At 42.0% G+C, this 16,651-nt stretch overlaps 1 protein-coding gene across 1 annotated transcript; it reads left to right on the forward strand.

Annotated features, from left to right (window-relative positions):
- The first annotated feature begins 1,923 nt into the window (after positions 1-1,923).
- On the forward strand, positions 1,924-12,768 carry RBM24 (RNA binding motif protein 24). The gene is made up of 4 exons (XM_080611918.1): positions 1,924-2,491; positions 3,032-3,155; positions 4,237-4,291; positions 10,649-12,768. The coding sequence occupies exons 1-4, from the start codon at positions 2,324-2,326 to the stop codon at positions 10,977-10,979; spliced, it is 678 nt and encodes a 225-aa protein (XP_080468044.1). The 5' UTR covers positions 1,924-2,323; the 3' UTR covers positions 10,980-12,768.
- Positions 12,769-16,651: the final 3,883 nt, after the last annotated feature.

Below are 16,651 nucleotides of genomic sequence, written 5' to 3' on the forward strand. Positions count from 1 at the left end.
GACCAGAAAAGGCTTGTTAATTACAGGAACCTGCAAAAATAATAAGCAGATTAGAGACATCTAAGGTAAATAACTAGGGGGGGAGAGGGCGGTGCTTATCAAGAAATGCATCCTGGACCTCAAGTTAATGATGGTATTGTGGTTGTGTTTGGATTTGTGATGGAAGGAAGCAGACTAGAGCAAGGGCTGCCTTAAACTCTATCTAAATGCAAGAAGTTTGTCCTTTGTTCAGACATAGATGTGGAAAGTTATGGGTTTTTTCTGGATCCTGGAAGACCTGCTGTTGCTTTTAGACCAAAAGGCTAGGTTTTGGGTGTGGGTCTGTCAAAGTAATCAATCTTCCACTTTGGCTGAAAGAGGTGAACTCCTAAATACACCTACAATTAGTTTTGGGGTAGTCAAGTGTTGCTTTTCTGGCCTTACGACAGGAGTTAGTGTAATGATTGCAAAACTAAGCTAATTCACTGGTCCTGAAGATGCTGCATGCAGGAGAGCTGGGCACAGCAAGGGAAATGAAATGTGATGAAATGGGCTATGTGAAGTTCATCTTTCAGGTCCACAAGGAGCTGAGAAGTGAGTTGTGTGCTGCAGCGCCCTACTGAGTGATCACCTTTAGTTTGGCTAGTATTTAAGTTCAGGTCATTGGGCCAGAGTTTAAGGTTATGATTAGGCCTTAGAATAGAAGCAGCTGGAGTATAGGTTTTAACACAGTGTTCTAGGCCAACATGAGAGCCATGCTGGGAGAAATTTTGGAGCAGGGTTAGGCTGGCCTAACTGGATTCAGGCCAAGGTTAAGGCCTTGAGCTGAAAAGCAACATCTACATCTGGATCCTGCTAGGGTTGCCAGGCTTCAGCCTGAGTTAGTCCTAACATATTAAACCAAATGATTTAATCTGAAGAATCAAGTAGAGTTTAGTGTCATCATGGCCTTGTATTGTATAGGCCATTAGAACTGAGATGATGACTGCTCGAAAAATCAGATGGGGCCAAGGTCAGATACAGGGCAAGCAGGGCCCAAGTTTAGGGCTAACTGTTGTCATGATTGACGTTTGGTAATGGAGGGGCTGAAGAACCTTGAAGCCCTCCTGCAGCTGAGGCATTGCTCTTTTTTCTAAAAGAGAAAGGGACTTGACAGGAAAAAGTCCAACAGACAGAGGAAGTAGAAGAAAGAGGAAAAAGAGACACCAGTATAGTATCAAGACTTTGGGACCACAAGGGAATGGTTTAGAACTGTATACACATGTGCACATCTGTTTTCCCCAATCTTTAACCTTCCTCCCATCCTTCCTGTCTCCCTGTGAGTCTCCCTTCCCCCCAACTCCCACAGTCCTCTGCCTCTCCATGTCACACGGACCTTCCTTTTTGTTTCTCTGAGTCCTTCCCAGTTCCAGAACATAGCAGAGGCAGCGAGAGAAAACCAAGGGAACCAGCTTTACCATACTGTGTCCAAGCCAGTTACAAGAACCACAACCACCACCAGCACTGCAACAACAATAATGGAATTCCTTCAGCACGGTAGCCTTGCTGGCCTGGTAAGTGAGCGTGGCAGGGGTTTCACTACAAGCCTGCAGGGAGGGATGGAAGCATTTGCGGACTGCCAGCTCCCAGTGAGCAGGCTCTGCCCGCAGGCTCTCCTGCTGGCGGGGCGGCTGTGACCCCACAAGACCCTACCTCCCCGCACCTCCTCTTCGCAGAGCCTCGGGGCAAACCTGCCTCGGAGGCACCAAGCCTCCCCGCGGGCCCTTCTGAAGCAGCCCCTTTGCCCGGCGGCTCTAGGGGCCGGCTCCCGTCGCACCGGGGGGCATCCAGCTGTTGCCAACAGCTGTGTATCGGCCCCGGCTGGGCCGCTACCGAGCGCGAGGTCCGCCCCGCCGCCGTCCCCGCCCCTGAGAGAAGGAGGAGGAACCGAGAGTGCCCGACCCGGTGGCTTTTAGGGGGGAGGCCACTCAGTTGTTAGAGCCCAGGCCCTGAGCTCGTCTTCCCGCGGGTGCTTCTGCTCGCTTCCAGCGCTACAGTCGCCAGGCTGGCTGCTGCCCGGCCTCCCCTCCTCCTTTTTCTGGTACCTACCTCAAAACCTCCGGAGGCTGCGGGGCTCTGCTCTTGAAGGAGGAGGAAGCTGGGTTTGCAAAAGCAAAAGGGAGTTGCATTGTAGCTGGGTAGCGGGGGGGAGACGGGAGGGGGGAAGAGAGGAGGAAAAGAAAAATAGGAAAGGCAACAAGAGCGGGGCGGACTCTGGGAGCGGGTCTCGCCGCGCAGGACCCGCACGCCCCGGCGGCCACGCGTGGGTGCAGAGCTCGGCGCGGCGCGCAGGGCCGGGCGGAAGATGCACACGACGCAGAAGGACACCACTTACACCAAGATCTTCGTCGGGGGCTTGCCCTACCACACCACCGACTCCAGCCTGCGCAAGTACTTCGAGGTCTTCGGGGACATCGAGGAGGCGGTGGTCATTACCGACCGGCAGACGGGCAAGTCCCGGGGATACGGCTTTGTAAGTGCCGGGGCGCTGCGGCGGAGGGCGGCCGGGCAGGGGGCAGGTGGACCGGGACCGGCTGCACAGGCGTCGCGGAGAAAGTTCTGCGGAGCTGCTAAAAGGAGCCGGGCACCACGGGGGATGATGGGGTGGGAAAGGGGATCGGGCGTTTGGGTTTTTGCTTTTCCCTTTTTTTTTTTTTTTTGCCTTCCTCTCTCTGCTGGGGAGTTTGAGAGAGGCGGGGGGGATGTTACTGGAAAAGGAGATTGAGGGGGGAATTGCCACATTTCTCACAGCGCCGCCAGCGCGCCTGTTGCTCCCTGATACGGCCGCGGCGGGGGTTATCGGCCGGCGGCGGAGCTCTGCCCGCGTCCTCCGCCCTTCCCCGGCCCCGGCGCCCCGCGCCCCTCGGCGGGCGGGACGCGGACGGGGCCGGGGTCCCCTCGCCGCCCCGGCTGTCCCCCAGCGCCGCCCGGGGGTTAGCTGAGTTGCTGCGGCGGGTGAGAGGCTTCTCCTGCCCCGCGGAGAGGGACCTAATGCACGGCATCGCCCGTTAAGGTCACCATGGCTGACAGAGCTGCTGCGGAAAGGGCGTGCAAAGACCCCAACCCCATCATCGACGGCAGGAAAGCCAACGTGAACCTGGCGTACCTGGGTGCCAAGCCGCGAATAATGCAGCCAGGTGAGGAAGTGGCCCTCAGTGGCTTTTCTCTCCGTGCCTCAGGTTTCCAGAGGGACTAGAACTTCAAAAAGATCGTGCTGTCCTGCACTCCCTGAAGTACTCACTGTTTGTTGGGTGGGCTTGGTTTTGATTTTTAAATGCAGCATGTAGTGACTTTCGGGCTATTTTGTACATGCGCCTCATTTAAAAATCAAAAGCAATCAGAGATAAAATATCTGTGGTTCTCTGGGAACACTTGCACAGCTCAGACACTTCATTGGTTATTCCAACTGCTGGGAATGTGGCAGCACTGACCATTTACAGTATCGTTGCAGGGAAAGATTGTCCTAGGAATGAATTGCTTCCAATGTGTGCGGTCTTATTAATACAAACAGTATCTTAATGCAAACTCCTCAAACAGATGGGAGCTATTATGCAGGCTTTAAAATTAAATGGCTCTTCCTAAGACCACATCTGAGCCAATGTGATGTCCTAGCCACTTCCCAAACTGATGCTTTGCAGTAGGAGCGACAGGACCTCAAAATGAGTGCACGTTTGTGCTTAGAAGAATGCTGCCCTGAATTCCCCTGTGCTTCACCTGAGGAACACTTGTGGGAGTAATTAAGTGCCCATTGCAGAAAGAAGGGGTTCATGCTTGAGGAACAGAAATTAAGTTAGAATTTGACCCCCATGCTAAGTCCTCACAAGTAGAGATGGCTCAAATTCAAGGCTGTACGAAGGACACATATACACTGATGCATAGAAAGTACCATCTAATCCTTCAGAAGCTAAAGTTAGGGACCAGAATGGAGCACAAAATAAAATGTGAAGAAAACCTTTAGCTTGTTGTTTAGAAAAAGACATTCTTCTAAACATCTCTAGGAAGATGTGCACTTCACTGGTTTAAGTTTTGGATGCACATGTGTGCGTATGGATTGATACATTTTGCTTTTTAATTTTTGGTTCTAGAGCCTTCCAGACATCGTCACTGGAGGTTGTTAGTGAAGGCTGTTACTCTGCATTTGTATGCATGTGTATATACAGCAAAATCAGTGGTCAAAAGAACATCAATACAGAGACTGTCATATGGTTTTGTTGGTAGGTTTTGCCTTTGGTGTCCAGCAGCTTCATCCAGCTCTCATACAAAGACCCTTTGGGTAAGTCTGTTCAATGGGACCTCAAACAGGGGTGGAAAACACTTTTTTATTTATTTTTTTTTTATAAAAGGAATGAAAAAGTATGATCCTTGAAGGCCTTTTGCAGTAACATCCTTAAAACTGACCAGCAATGCTGAAGTTCTGATACTTATAAATGTATTCCCGTAAATTCACTCACCTTGTCGGTCATGTTCTAAATGCCACAGCCGAGTCAAGTTGTGTGGGATGTTTCCCTTCCACCTAAGCAGTCCAGTCCCATATGACCCTATGGTAAAACAAGGAGGTATGACTTGATGCAAGATTGCTGTGCCCCATTTCTCTTTTTTCAGCTTGACTCAATGTTATTTATCTCTTTCTAATCTGACAGGGATCGTTTACAGTTAAGATAACTGATCAGAAGGATATGATGATAAGAGGTGGAATAGTTCTGTTTGGAATTAAACTCTGTAACCAGTAGACTCAAACACAAACAAGCTAAAATGGTGATTAACGATGCATGTATGTTTTTTTTCATATAGTCAATAGACCTCCGTGTGCTTTTTATTTATTTATTGATTTATTACAGTAATGAAGTGGTGTTGATAGCTAAACTGTGTGCTTTTCTTTAATTGAAAGAGCTGTAGTGAAAGTTTTTTGGGGGGCTCTTTTTAATTTTGTTTTTGTTGTTGAGGAGTGACTTTGCCATGGGGAGCAAAGGGCCTTTTGGGTTTTTTTCCTTGCTTTTAAGCTGTAGCCTGTGACTTTTTTAACCATATTTTGTAGTGAGTGCTAAATTGTGTGACTTCTTGGTTTTTTAAGTGAAACAACTTGTTGCTTGCATGTTCATAATTGGGGGGGAGTGTTCTTCTTGGGAGGGGTGTGGAGCTCCTTATTAACAATGTGCGTCTATTTGGGCTTTCTAATGTGAAATTATTTTCCTCAATCTCTTTAATATGTAGCGCATTTCTCCTCTACTTGAGTATGCTATTTCAAAGTAGAGCTAACTCTTGCTTCTTACAGGCTTATAATTAGGAGGTGAAGTCTGCTTTAAACTTTCCATACAGTGTCACTTCACTAATGCACACTGACTGAGAAACTCGTTGCAAAATAATGTATTTTGCTAATTAGTGAGTAAGCTAACAGTAAAGTAGGGAAAATGTGTCACAGATGTATTTTGTTTATTTGACTAGATTAGCTTTAGAATATTGTACCTATCTATTATTGAGCAATGGTAGTTTGATTTGTCAAATTGGTAGGAAATAGTTCCTGTCCTCAAAACTGTAGGAAGAAAGTTTTCCTGGGAACTTTATGTAGTTTTAAAAGAGGGTGTTGATTCTTCTGAGGCACCTAGGGAGGATGTGGGAAACATTTTGACTTTTTTTAATTTTCTTATCATTATCCTCTACCATATTTTGTTTAACGTCTTTGAATATGAGGAGATGATGGCGTATATGCAGTGGTCAGTTTGTGATCAGGCAGGAGGTGCAGCGCGCTGTCTCCGGAGCTGTTAAAGTACTTCTTGTAAAGAAGAACCGGTGGATTGCACGGGGATCAGCCATGGATAGGCTGAGTATTTGCTGAGCACAGTATAAAGGGAGAACCTGTAACAATCCCTTGCGTAAAGGACTGTGCAACTGTAGAGCTCGCTCTTGCTTTCCTTGCCCATAGCCAATAACACATCATGTAAAATGTGCTTAAGTCAGGGAAATTCTTCCAGGAGGGTGAATAAGGTTTTATATCTAATGCAATGTACATAAATCTGAAGAAAAGGAATGTTGGTGGCATTTTTAATCCTTGGCTTTTGCCTTTCATTATGTGCAAACAAAGATTACTAATCCTGCTTCCTCCTCAAAATTTCCAGTGTACCTTTTCTGAAGAATGTAGATCAAATTAAGAAGAACAGCATTCATTAGGATGAATGAACATCTTCATTCACTATATTCCTTGACAGTAAGAGGGCTTGATTCAGTGCTTTCTTGAATCTTCTATTAAAGAGTTCACTTTTAGAGGATGATACATGGATTGCATTGAAATATATGGTCACCTTAGAGCCTTTTCTTTTCCTCTTGTGCAGTTGCACTTTTAAAAGCACACTTTACTAACATGCTGTGTAAAATAGGTTGTACTGATGGTTCACTACCAATACTCTGCTAATCCCTACACAAAACCTCCAAATGGTTGGATTTATTTTTATTTTTATTTTTATTTTTTTTCCTACCAGAGTGCAGATTAGTGAGGTGCTGCCATGCTCTGGTATGGGCAGCAGTGTTTTGATACAGTTCCCCACCAACCAAAGAAGAAACTGAAAATAATTGGGTTATGTTACATTACTTTCATTACCTTTACTGAGAAGATGCAGAAGGTCAATATTTTGAATTAAGTACAACATTATTTTGGTGGAGGGAGACAGAAAGTAGACTAGCTTCCATGAATGAAGCATTTAAAATGCTGGGAATTTTTCTTTATTCAGTGCTGCAGAGACTAGTTTATCCCCCAAATAACACATCTCCCTGCTCTTTACATTCAGCATCTATCTTACTTTTGGTGTGCTTCGTAGAAAGCTGTTTGATCACAGCACTGGTTATCTATACAGCTCTGTTTTCAGGATTGTTTATTAAAGTACTATCTCAGGATTCAGTAGGAATTTATGGAGGGGGAACATGACTTTGTCTCCAAAGATAGCTTTTCTCATTTTGCTTATGTAATTTTTAATTTAATATTGGTGGGAAAATACGGGGTTATACAGAGGTGCTGGTGTAGGATGCAACTTGTTATGCTGGAGAGATTTTTTTTCCCATCTATTTTCTGTCTAAAACTTGTTCCTCAATCAAAATGAGAACATTCCTGCTGATTTGAGTAAGACCAGAGTTAAATCCAAAGTTACTAAGTTCATTATCAAATGGTTAGCTGATAATATCCGCTTGGTATTATCTTCAAAGAGATAGGCAATTCTGCCTTTCCTAAGTGAGAAGGAAAAGCCTTCTCTTGAGTTTATGATCAAAATACCTGCCTAATCATAGATTAATACTAAACTATGGATAATCTGGAAAGAGGGATGAATCCAGAACAGTCAGAAGTTAACCTGACGAATGCTAAATGTCCTCTTAGTGATACCAGACACAAATTTAAAAGGAAGCATATGAAGGGTCTTGAATGTCTTGATATTTATGTAACCTATTTCAGCTATAAGGAAAGCTGTGCATTGGTGAAAATTAACTCCTTAACTGTGCTTACAAAACCAGACGATGCCAATGAAGGGCCAAAGCAAAACAGTCTGATCAAAGTTGAATACCTGATTTCACAAGAATTTAACACTGAAAGTTAATGATGTGCTACTACTGATAAATTTCTTCCGTTGAAACAAATAGCTTTCACTTTATTATTGCTTGTAGTAGTATTTTTCAGGTCTTAGTTAAACATAAATCTTCTGTTATAACAACAATGAAGGTCTTAAGGCACACAGCATGAATGTATGTCATTCAATTTTGAATATCCCCAAGCTACAGTTACTGCTAAAGTTAAATGTGGCTTCCCTTTTCCTTTATTGCAAAAGTGTAAAACAGTAAATACACGTTCCAAAATAAAAACTAGTGCCCAGAAAAAAAGCTTAAACCATGCGTAATTCTCCCACTCTTACTCTCAAAAGTAAAGCAGCAGCTTTTATTTAAAATTAAGGATACTAAGGATATCTAGGGTAATTGGGAATTGCTTTTTCAGCTTTTGACCTGGCAGAGCATAAAAGCAGTTGGGTTCTGAACGGCTGAGATCTACATGTGCTGGCCTGTGCAGTAGGTAAAAATTTACTTTGGCCATATAAAGCTATTTTACTTGACTCAAAACAGTTGTAGCATGACAGATGATCAAAAATAGCCCCACTGCAGCTTATGCTGTCAATCACCATGTGTGAAATGGCATGGTGGTGAGGAGCCTGCACAGGGTTTATGTTTATTGTAGGGTAAGATGTGGCAAACAGATAATGTTTCGTAACTTCACCACCTGTTAGTTTCTTGGCTTAAATAAAATAAGTCACAAGAGTGTAAGTGGGAGCACATGTATCTTTCTCTCTTGTTCAAGGATATGGCCAAGTGACCTAATGTCTTCAGAAAATCTTACTAATATCAGTTCAAGTCAACACAAGCGGCTGGATAAGCTTGCTTACTGTCTCTTCTGTTAAAATTACCCTCTTTCATAAACGCTGTATGTAAAGATTCCTTTGATGTGGTGTTAAATGGACTCTTAATGATGCAGAAGAGGCTCTTGGTGACTTCAGATTTGGTTTTATACCTCTTTCCTTAATACTTAAAAAATGTGTTGTTATATTTATTAGGATTATACTTGATTGGTGACCAAAACAAACCGCTTGTTTATGCTCATCCATTTTGTGTGGAGAGCTCAGGTAATGATGTGTATTTAAATGCACAGAGCCAGCTTTTAAGTATGCTTCAAATGCACTTCTGGCTAATCACTTCATAAATTAGGTGAATGTTAAAAACCCAATTTATGCTTTTGTTTCATGTTTTCTTTCCTTTCCCAATCCCTATTTGTCACTCCTTTTTTTTTTTTTTTTAACCTTTTTATTTCATTTCTCCCTTTACACAGCAGGAAATTAGTTTCATTGACATGTTGGGTTTTTATGATTGTGGTGTTCATGTCTTAAGCACGGCAACTGAACATTTCTCTCTGATAATATTCCTAGTCCATCAACTAAGCTCCTTTTTTTCTTAAAAAGAAAACTTCTCTGTTCTAAAGCCTGACTGTCATTTACTTTAAACTATGTTTTGGTATGAATCTAGTTAACAGTGTCCCTTCTGATTGAAATGTTTCTTTGTTGACCGTTTAAGTAAATCTTAATTTTAAAAATGAAACAAACAAAAAAAAAGCCCTCTTTCCATAAATCTTGAATTTGGAGAAAAGACGTCAGTTTTTACCGTTGCAATTTGCATCTGTGCTTACAGTGCGCTAAAAGGTTGCTGCAGTCTTCAAAGTTGTCTGTAAAGGTAAAGTTCGGTATGAAAGAGTAGTAAATCTGCACAAGCAGTTTTTCATGGATTTATAAAGATTTATTGACTGAAAAAGAGTGGTATATATGAAGGACTTCTCTGTGGAAATCCAGATGCAAGACAGGGTTATGAATGTAAAATGAGAATTATATTGAGTGTATTATTTTTTAAAATCATATTATGTGCTAAAATACAACTGTGAGATGAACTCGTATGTACACTTATGTGCTAAGACAATGATATGACCAATTTCAAAACTGAAGGGCTAAGTAAACAAGCCAAGGCAGCAAGTTTTGTGACTTGGAGAAGATGGGAAAAGTGTGTATTGATCTGTTCAGAATGGTTATTTCTTAAGCTGTAATTTTATCTATTTTTTTTCTGCTTTTGTTAAGCACCAGATCTATTTAAACTTAATCCTATGCCCACCTCCCAAAAAACTCTATGCTGTATGTCTTGCATAGAAATAAACAAGCTGGCACAAAACAGGACATCAGTGGCCTGATAATCAAACAGGTTTGACCCTTGTGTCCTTACCAACTTTTATAAAAGTGTGATGCACATGTACTTAGGAGTCACTGTTATGGATTTTAATAGCATCTATGTAGCTTCCCCTCAATGGCCTCTTGTGACGGAGTGAGCTGCACTATCGTTCGTTTGGAAAGTGTGATTCTTGCTGTGTTTACCACACTTGTGAACTTTATTTAAACTCCTTTGTCGCCTGTGTTGGTTTTTTTCTTATTTTTAATAAGGGTGACTGAGGTTGCAGAGAAATTAATGTGTGCTGAGTCTGCATAGCAACTTAAGTAGGGTTGCCACAATACACTCTGTCCCCACCTCCCTGAGACGACTTTACATAAAGTCAGGGTTCAAGCATTTTGTTGCCTTACTGGCTCTTGTCAAACTCATTATAGTGATGCTGTCAAACCGCTTAGTTACTAATAATAAAAGTATTGCAGGAAATAATTTTACTAAGAGACAAGTAGTTAAGTGAGAAGCAGCATAATAAAAATGACTTACAGGTGATTTGAAAAACAAGTACCGCAATTTTCCAGACGGAATAATCAAGCTTAATCCTTTAGAGTTGTCTTAAAACTGATATCAGTAATCCTGGTCCATCTAACAATTTTAATAGCATTAAACATAATATCCTCAAGGAATATTAAACACTCCTATTTAATTCAGCTAAAATGCTGTGCTTTGGAGCGGTGCATCTCTTCGGGCCAGTGAACTGATAATTGGCCCATTGAGTGTAGCTATTGTGGCAACCCTATGCACATAACAACAACTAAATTGAGTTTGTTTTACTTCGGAGTATGGATATGGTGCTTAGGCACTGACTCATGCATCGACTCTAACTCCCTCTCCCATCTTTCAACAGGATACCTGCTCACTATGTCTATCCACAGGCTTTTGTGCAGCCTGGAGTGGTAATTCCCCACGTGCAGCCCGCAGCAGCCGCCGCTTCCACAGCGCCCTACATCGATTACACCGGAGCTGCGTATGCCCAGTACTCAGCCGCTGCGGCCGCCTATGAGCAATACCCATACGCTGCCTCGCCGGCTGCTGCTGCCGGGTATGTGGCAGCGGGGGGCTATGGCTACGCGGTGCAGCAGCCCATCACCGCAGCAGCGCCTGGGACAGCTGCTGCGGCCGCTGCTGCTTTCGGCCAGTACCAGCCCCAACAGCTGCAGACAGACCGTATGCAATAGCAGGTGGACTCCAGAAGGAAGCTCTTTCTTTCTCTTCCTCTTTTCAGCCTTCCAGTATAAGTAGTTAATCAGAGACAATTGGTATTAAGTAAGGAGCTTTAAGGAAAGCGATGCTATTGCGAAACTAAAGATTTTTATTCCACTGTCTTCATACAGTATGCATCCAAATCATGTTGCTAGAGGGGAGGGGTAATGCGGCATGTGTAGTTTCAAGTATCGAGCCAGAAGAAAATGGGAAAACCAATACTGTACTGTCATGAAAGAGTGGCAGGAGTAGCAATGGGACTTCATATTTTCAAACAAAAAAAGAACCAACCAAGAACCAAAAAAAGCAAAGGTGTATTTTTTACAGTATCAGGGAAGCAAAACTGCCTTTTATAAGTAAGAAAATGGTATTTGAAAACTTTGAACCAGGGAAAAAACTGAGTCAGCAATATGTAATCTCTATCCATTTTAAGAGGAAACAAGCTTAAAGCACTGATTGTCCTTTCTAGCTTTCAGAAATTGTCTTCGTGAGATAGTACGTTCTGTCTCACTAATGGGCATCGAACAACCCAAGGAAGATGGTCGGCTAGTAAGATGGCGGACAGGCACCAAAGTTATTTTCTTCTCTGTCCTCTGGATGAGTGGAACTATGAAGCAAGTGATGTGGAAGTAAGGGGTGCAACAGCTGTAGAGACAATCAATAACACAGACAGTTCTGGACAGAACACATCACTCGTGCTCATGTGATGAGCTTGTCACATCCTAATCCCTCCTCCCATCCCGTTTCACTTTTGGGAAACTTTAACTGCTGGTGTCAGCTATTCTGATTCTAAAATAGGATCAGCCCTTTACTACAACAGCCTTCTCTTTCTATTTATTGCATCTATTCGTAACATGTGAATAAAGGCAGGAAGAAGCTTAATGAATTAAAACCTTTTAAGAACTGTTTTAAGGGAATTCTAGTTTCTGAAACCATTTGTACAATTTTATTATCTTTTTCAGAATTATATTTAAAATATTTATTAGCAAACATACAGTACACAAACAGCGACTTTTGTTACCAAGACTGCAGTTCTTGAAGGGTTAATGGTATGTGATTTATACTGTGCCTTAATTGTTATGCTATTTAAAAAGAAATATTTATTTTGAATGTTTTACTATGCTGCACTCTAAAGAAAGCGACTTTAGATGTGACACTGTAAAATTATGTATTCATCTCATGGCATAAATTATTTAGTAGGCTTAGATGTAGCATATTAAATATTAACCTAATTAACTAAGGATGTTGACTTGGATTTATTTAAATTCAGTATGTGCACTGTATGAGGGTACTCTTAAATTAACACTTTTTTAGGTTTTTACATTAAAAAATTCTAGTTCGTTCTTTTTCCCTCTACTAGTTTTTCATGTAGACCTCTCAAATACATTAGTGCTGTTTTCTCACTCATCTGTATGTAGACTGACTATTTTCCCCTTTGCTAGAAAATGCTGCTTTACATTGTCCTGTGAAACTACAATACTTGCAATTTTTATTCTTGACCGAAATGGAATTTAATATTTTACACTGTATCGGATTTTTTTATACTTGAACAATTTCATACAAGGGAAGACAGGATAGCATTTTTATGGACTTTATCCAATGTCACTGGATTTATTTTAAGTATTCGGAATACTAGCCAGTGTTATAATGTAGACATGACTCTCCTGTGCGTATTATTTATTCAGTATGTATATTGCTTTACAACATTTCAGATCTCTTAATCTATTCACTAGTATTAAAACAATAAAAAAATGTTGTCGCATCCGTCTAGTGATGTTCTTGCTTGAGTTGTCTTAGATCTTGTTTAGTTAAAACTAAGGAGGTGGCAACCTTTTATGTAATTTTCCTGGTCTGTAGGCTGAATAGCAGCATATGCACTGACTTGAAGTACATAGACTGATACGAACTATATTAAATGGAGGAAATCCCACAGAGAGGATCTATCCTGAGAGTTACCATAAAACAATTCAGAGTGGAAGGGACTGCAGGAGGTCCCCGGTTGCTTATCGCTTTGTCCAGTCAGGTTTTTAAAATCCTCATGTGGAGACTGTGCAGCCCCCCTCGGTAATCTGTGCCACTACTTATTATCCCCATAGTGTCATTTCTTTATTTTTTACCATCTATCTAGCCAAGCTTCTCCTGTTATTTTATAACCTTCATCTCTCATTCTTTGGCAGAGAGCCCAGCCGTATCTTCTTGCTAACCTCCTCTTAGGAACTGGAAAGTTACTGTTCTCTTCTGCAGGCTGAACAAACCGCAATGCCTCAGCCTGTCCCCACAAACCTCATACTGCAACCTCCAGCCATCCTGTTGGCCCTCCAATGGAGTCATTCAAGTTTATCAACTTTCATGTACTTCATGTACTTTCATGTACTGGAGGACTCAAGACTGCACCCACTATGCCAGCTGTGGTCTAAAGAGTACTGACTAAAAGGGAATAATCAGTTCCCTTGATCTGCCATCTGTGTTCCTGTTGATACTGTCTGATGTACTTTCATTGCTGCCAGAGTTTACCACTGACTCCTGGTCATTGCTAAAGATATCAGATAGGACAGACCCCCAGGGAACTCCACTGTAACCTGCCTCTGGAGAGAGCATGAGCCCTTTTGGCCAATGATCTGCTCAGTTTTTTGCTTATCTAGACTGGGCCATCTGAAGCTGGATACAAGGATTCTATGGGAGACTCCATGGAAAGCCTTGCTAAACTCCATGTAGACAACATTCTCTGTTTTCCTCTCATCAACAGATGAAGTCATCTCATCACAGGAAGCAATTAGGTTTGCCGTTGTAAATCCGTGCTGGCTATTCCAAATCACTACCACCTCCTTCATGTGCCCAAAAATCATTTCCAACATTGCTCACTTCATGGAGTGTACTTCTGTACTTCCTTAGGTTGTCCTTCTTACCCTTTTTGAAGCTGGATGTGTTATCTGCCCTTCTTCACTCATGGAAGACCTCTCCAGTACCCTTTCAGAGACGACTGTGAGCAATGACAACCACCAGCTCTCTTAGTACCCTTAGGTGCAGCCCATCTGGTTACATGCACTTAATGGACTGATATTCCTCAGGAGGTCCCTAAATCAGTCCCCTTCCACACCTGGCAGTTTCTTTGTCCTTGAACCCTCCCTATAAGTAAGTACAAAGTGTTGCTAATAAAATCCTGAAAATCCTGAAGGCCAGGGCACCTTTTTGTATTTAGTACTTGAACTGGGAAGCACTGAAATGGCTGCTCAGATCCAGTTGATGATGAATTTGTAATCTTTAGGAATACTCAATATTGCAATGTCAGTCCAAGCCACTAATGACCATAAGCAGTTGCTACCTGATGCCTGAAAGAAGCCTGTGTTAAATGCATGAGTTTTGGCCACTTCTTTGCAGAACTGGGGGAATATTCATATAATCTTCATACTGAAATTCATTACTGCAGCTGTCACTGTATAGAGACTTCAGCAGAAGCACAAGCTTGACTGCAGAATTTGAGCTATTCTTTTATCCACAAAAAGTGGTCTTTTTCTTCTGAAAAAGAGGGCAGAAGTGAAATAGAAGTGATAGAAAAGACTTGGGGTCAGACTTCATTTCACCATGGAGGATTACGAGACTCAGTTGTCCAGAACTGGTACACTCACAAACACCCTGGGCTGATGCTGTCATGTTCTGTTCTCAACAAGTGCTTAGAGCCTGCCTGCTGCTAAGCATTGCCAAACTGCCTTTTGCAATCTGACCTTAAGATCTGCGACGTTGCAGAGCGCAGTGTAGTGTTCTTTCTGCTAAGCATATAAACACCCAGCAGGGAGGTGAGTAGGAAACACTTAATAAATGCCATTTTCTGCTCTGTTCTGTTTTCTTGCCCTGGTCTTCCCCAGAGAGGGTCTGCATGCAAGACAGGATATCAAGTAGAAATTAAACCCAAAGGTCCCTCTGAATGGAAGACAGAGGATACTGATGGCTCAGAAAACCATGTGGTACAGTGACCTATTATTTGATACAGAATGAAAAAAGCATCTTTGCCCTACTTATATACAGCCCTAACAATGTCCTTGGGCCTTCTCCTTCCTCCATCTGGCAGTGACAGACACCCCAGGGTGGGGTGTGAAAGGGAATGCTTTCTGCTCTGGAGGGGGACTGTGTTGTGGTAAGCCACAACAGGAAGAGGACCAAATAAAATAACTGAGAAATAGCAGCTCTTAATTGTGAAATAGGTGAATACTCAGCAAAAAGTGTTAGCATTTTACTTTGGAGATGGCATATATGTAAGCAGTAAGAAATTGCACATGATACTATTTCCAGTTGTGTTTCCAAAACCTTCAAAAGAGATTTCACACTGAAAAACTACCACTCCTGAGTACCTTGCAAGGGGAGGAGAGGGAGAAGCTGAAACTTGGAAGTACTTCAAAGGAATATGTAGATTAAAAAAGGTGTAATACCTTGAAAGGTTATACTGATGACCTGGCTGCTAGAATTCTAGTTTTTCCTAATATTTGTCTATTCCTGTTAGCTAGTAAACACAGCATGGCATTACTACAGTTTATTGCATCTAATTTTTCTACGATTTTTCAAACACATAAAAAGACTATATTAGGATTAAAATAATGATGCATCATTTTATCATCAGGTGTTGAGCCATTTCAGACCAAGCAATTCCCTAGTTATGCTCAAAACTCTGTGAGACAAAGCATTCTACTCTGAACCTGTGTTTCAGTCCTAAAGAGCCTGCATATTGTGATTTGAATTGTCTTCAGTTCAATTTCAGTTTATTTTCCAGGTTTTTAGTATAAGCAAACATGTAAGCAAGTGTATTCAGATTGCAAACTATGTAACTTTTGGTTTGTGTTTTCCTGTGTGCTTGAACTTCGAACTATTAGGTTGTACTTCCTCAAACTAGCAATGAAAAGGCTCTGGGCAAAGTCTACCTGTAAAAATATCAGGGCCTCAGGAAAGTTTTAATGAAAAAATTTTGAGCAAGCAAAAACTGAAGATTATAATGGAATTTGGACTTGTAACAATCACCAGAATACACACTGCTGTGAATGTGATACAGTAAGAAGAATGGGAAGAATGGGATAATGCAAGAAAAGGAAAGCCACTCAGCCTTAGATTATTGGCTAGCAAGACCATCTTACAAGAAGCATGCTATAAGTTTACTGCCAGCTGTTCTTTGTACATCCCTGAAAACAAAGAGGAAGTGCTCTTTTAAGGTACTTCCCTACATTCACAGCACCAAATTATTGGGCATAAGGATTCGAAGGAACAGATTCATTATACTGTTATGTACTATATTTAGCAAAACCAAGAAAACACCTGACAGTAGCAGCAGCTAAACATTTTTAAGGACTTTGAAAATAGCATGGTTATGTGTGAATTTACAAAATGCCTGCTATGGCTGATGATGGGCTTTGGGGGCTTGTTTGCAGATTCTACTTTTATTGTCTCCAAAGCCCAGTTTAAAATTCTGAGAAAAAAGTAAGCTTGAGATAGTGTCAAAGAATAACAAGAAAACTACAACTATGACTGCGTTCCAACATGCAGATGTGCACATAGAACGATTATCAGCTTTTCTCAACATAAAGAAAATTAGGTCAGGAATGTTTCTCAATTCCATGTGCCAACTTTGCTGAGATAAGCCATGAACCTGGGCTAACTTACACTA

The sequence above is a fragment of the Psittacula echo genome (assembly GCF_963264785.1).
Source record: "Psittacula echo genome assembly, chromosome: 2".
Classification (NCBI taxonomy): Eukaryota; Metazoa; Chordata; class Aves; order Psittaciformes; family Psittacidae; genus Psittacula; species Psittacula echo.

Excerpts from the sequence above, each read along its gene's own strand:
- RBM24 (XM_080611918.1), top strand. The coding sequence starts at position 2,324 with ATGCACACGACGCAGAAGGACACCACTTACACCAAGATCTTCGTCGGG. Across the intron at positions 2,492-3,031 it reads AGTCCCGGGGATACGGCTTT|GTCACCATGGCTGACAGAGC; the intron begins GTAAGTGCCGGG and ends TCGCCCGTTAAG. Across the intron at positions 4,292-10,648 it reads CTCATACAAAGACCCTTTGG|GATACCTGCTCACTATGTCT; the intron begins GTAAGTCTGTTC and ends ATCTTTCAACAG.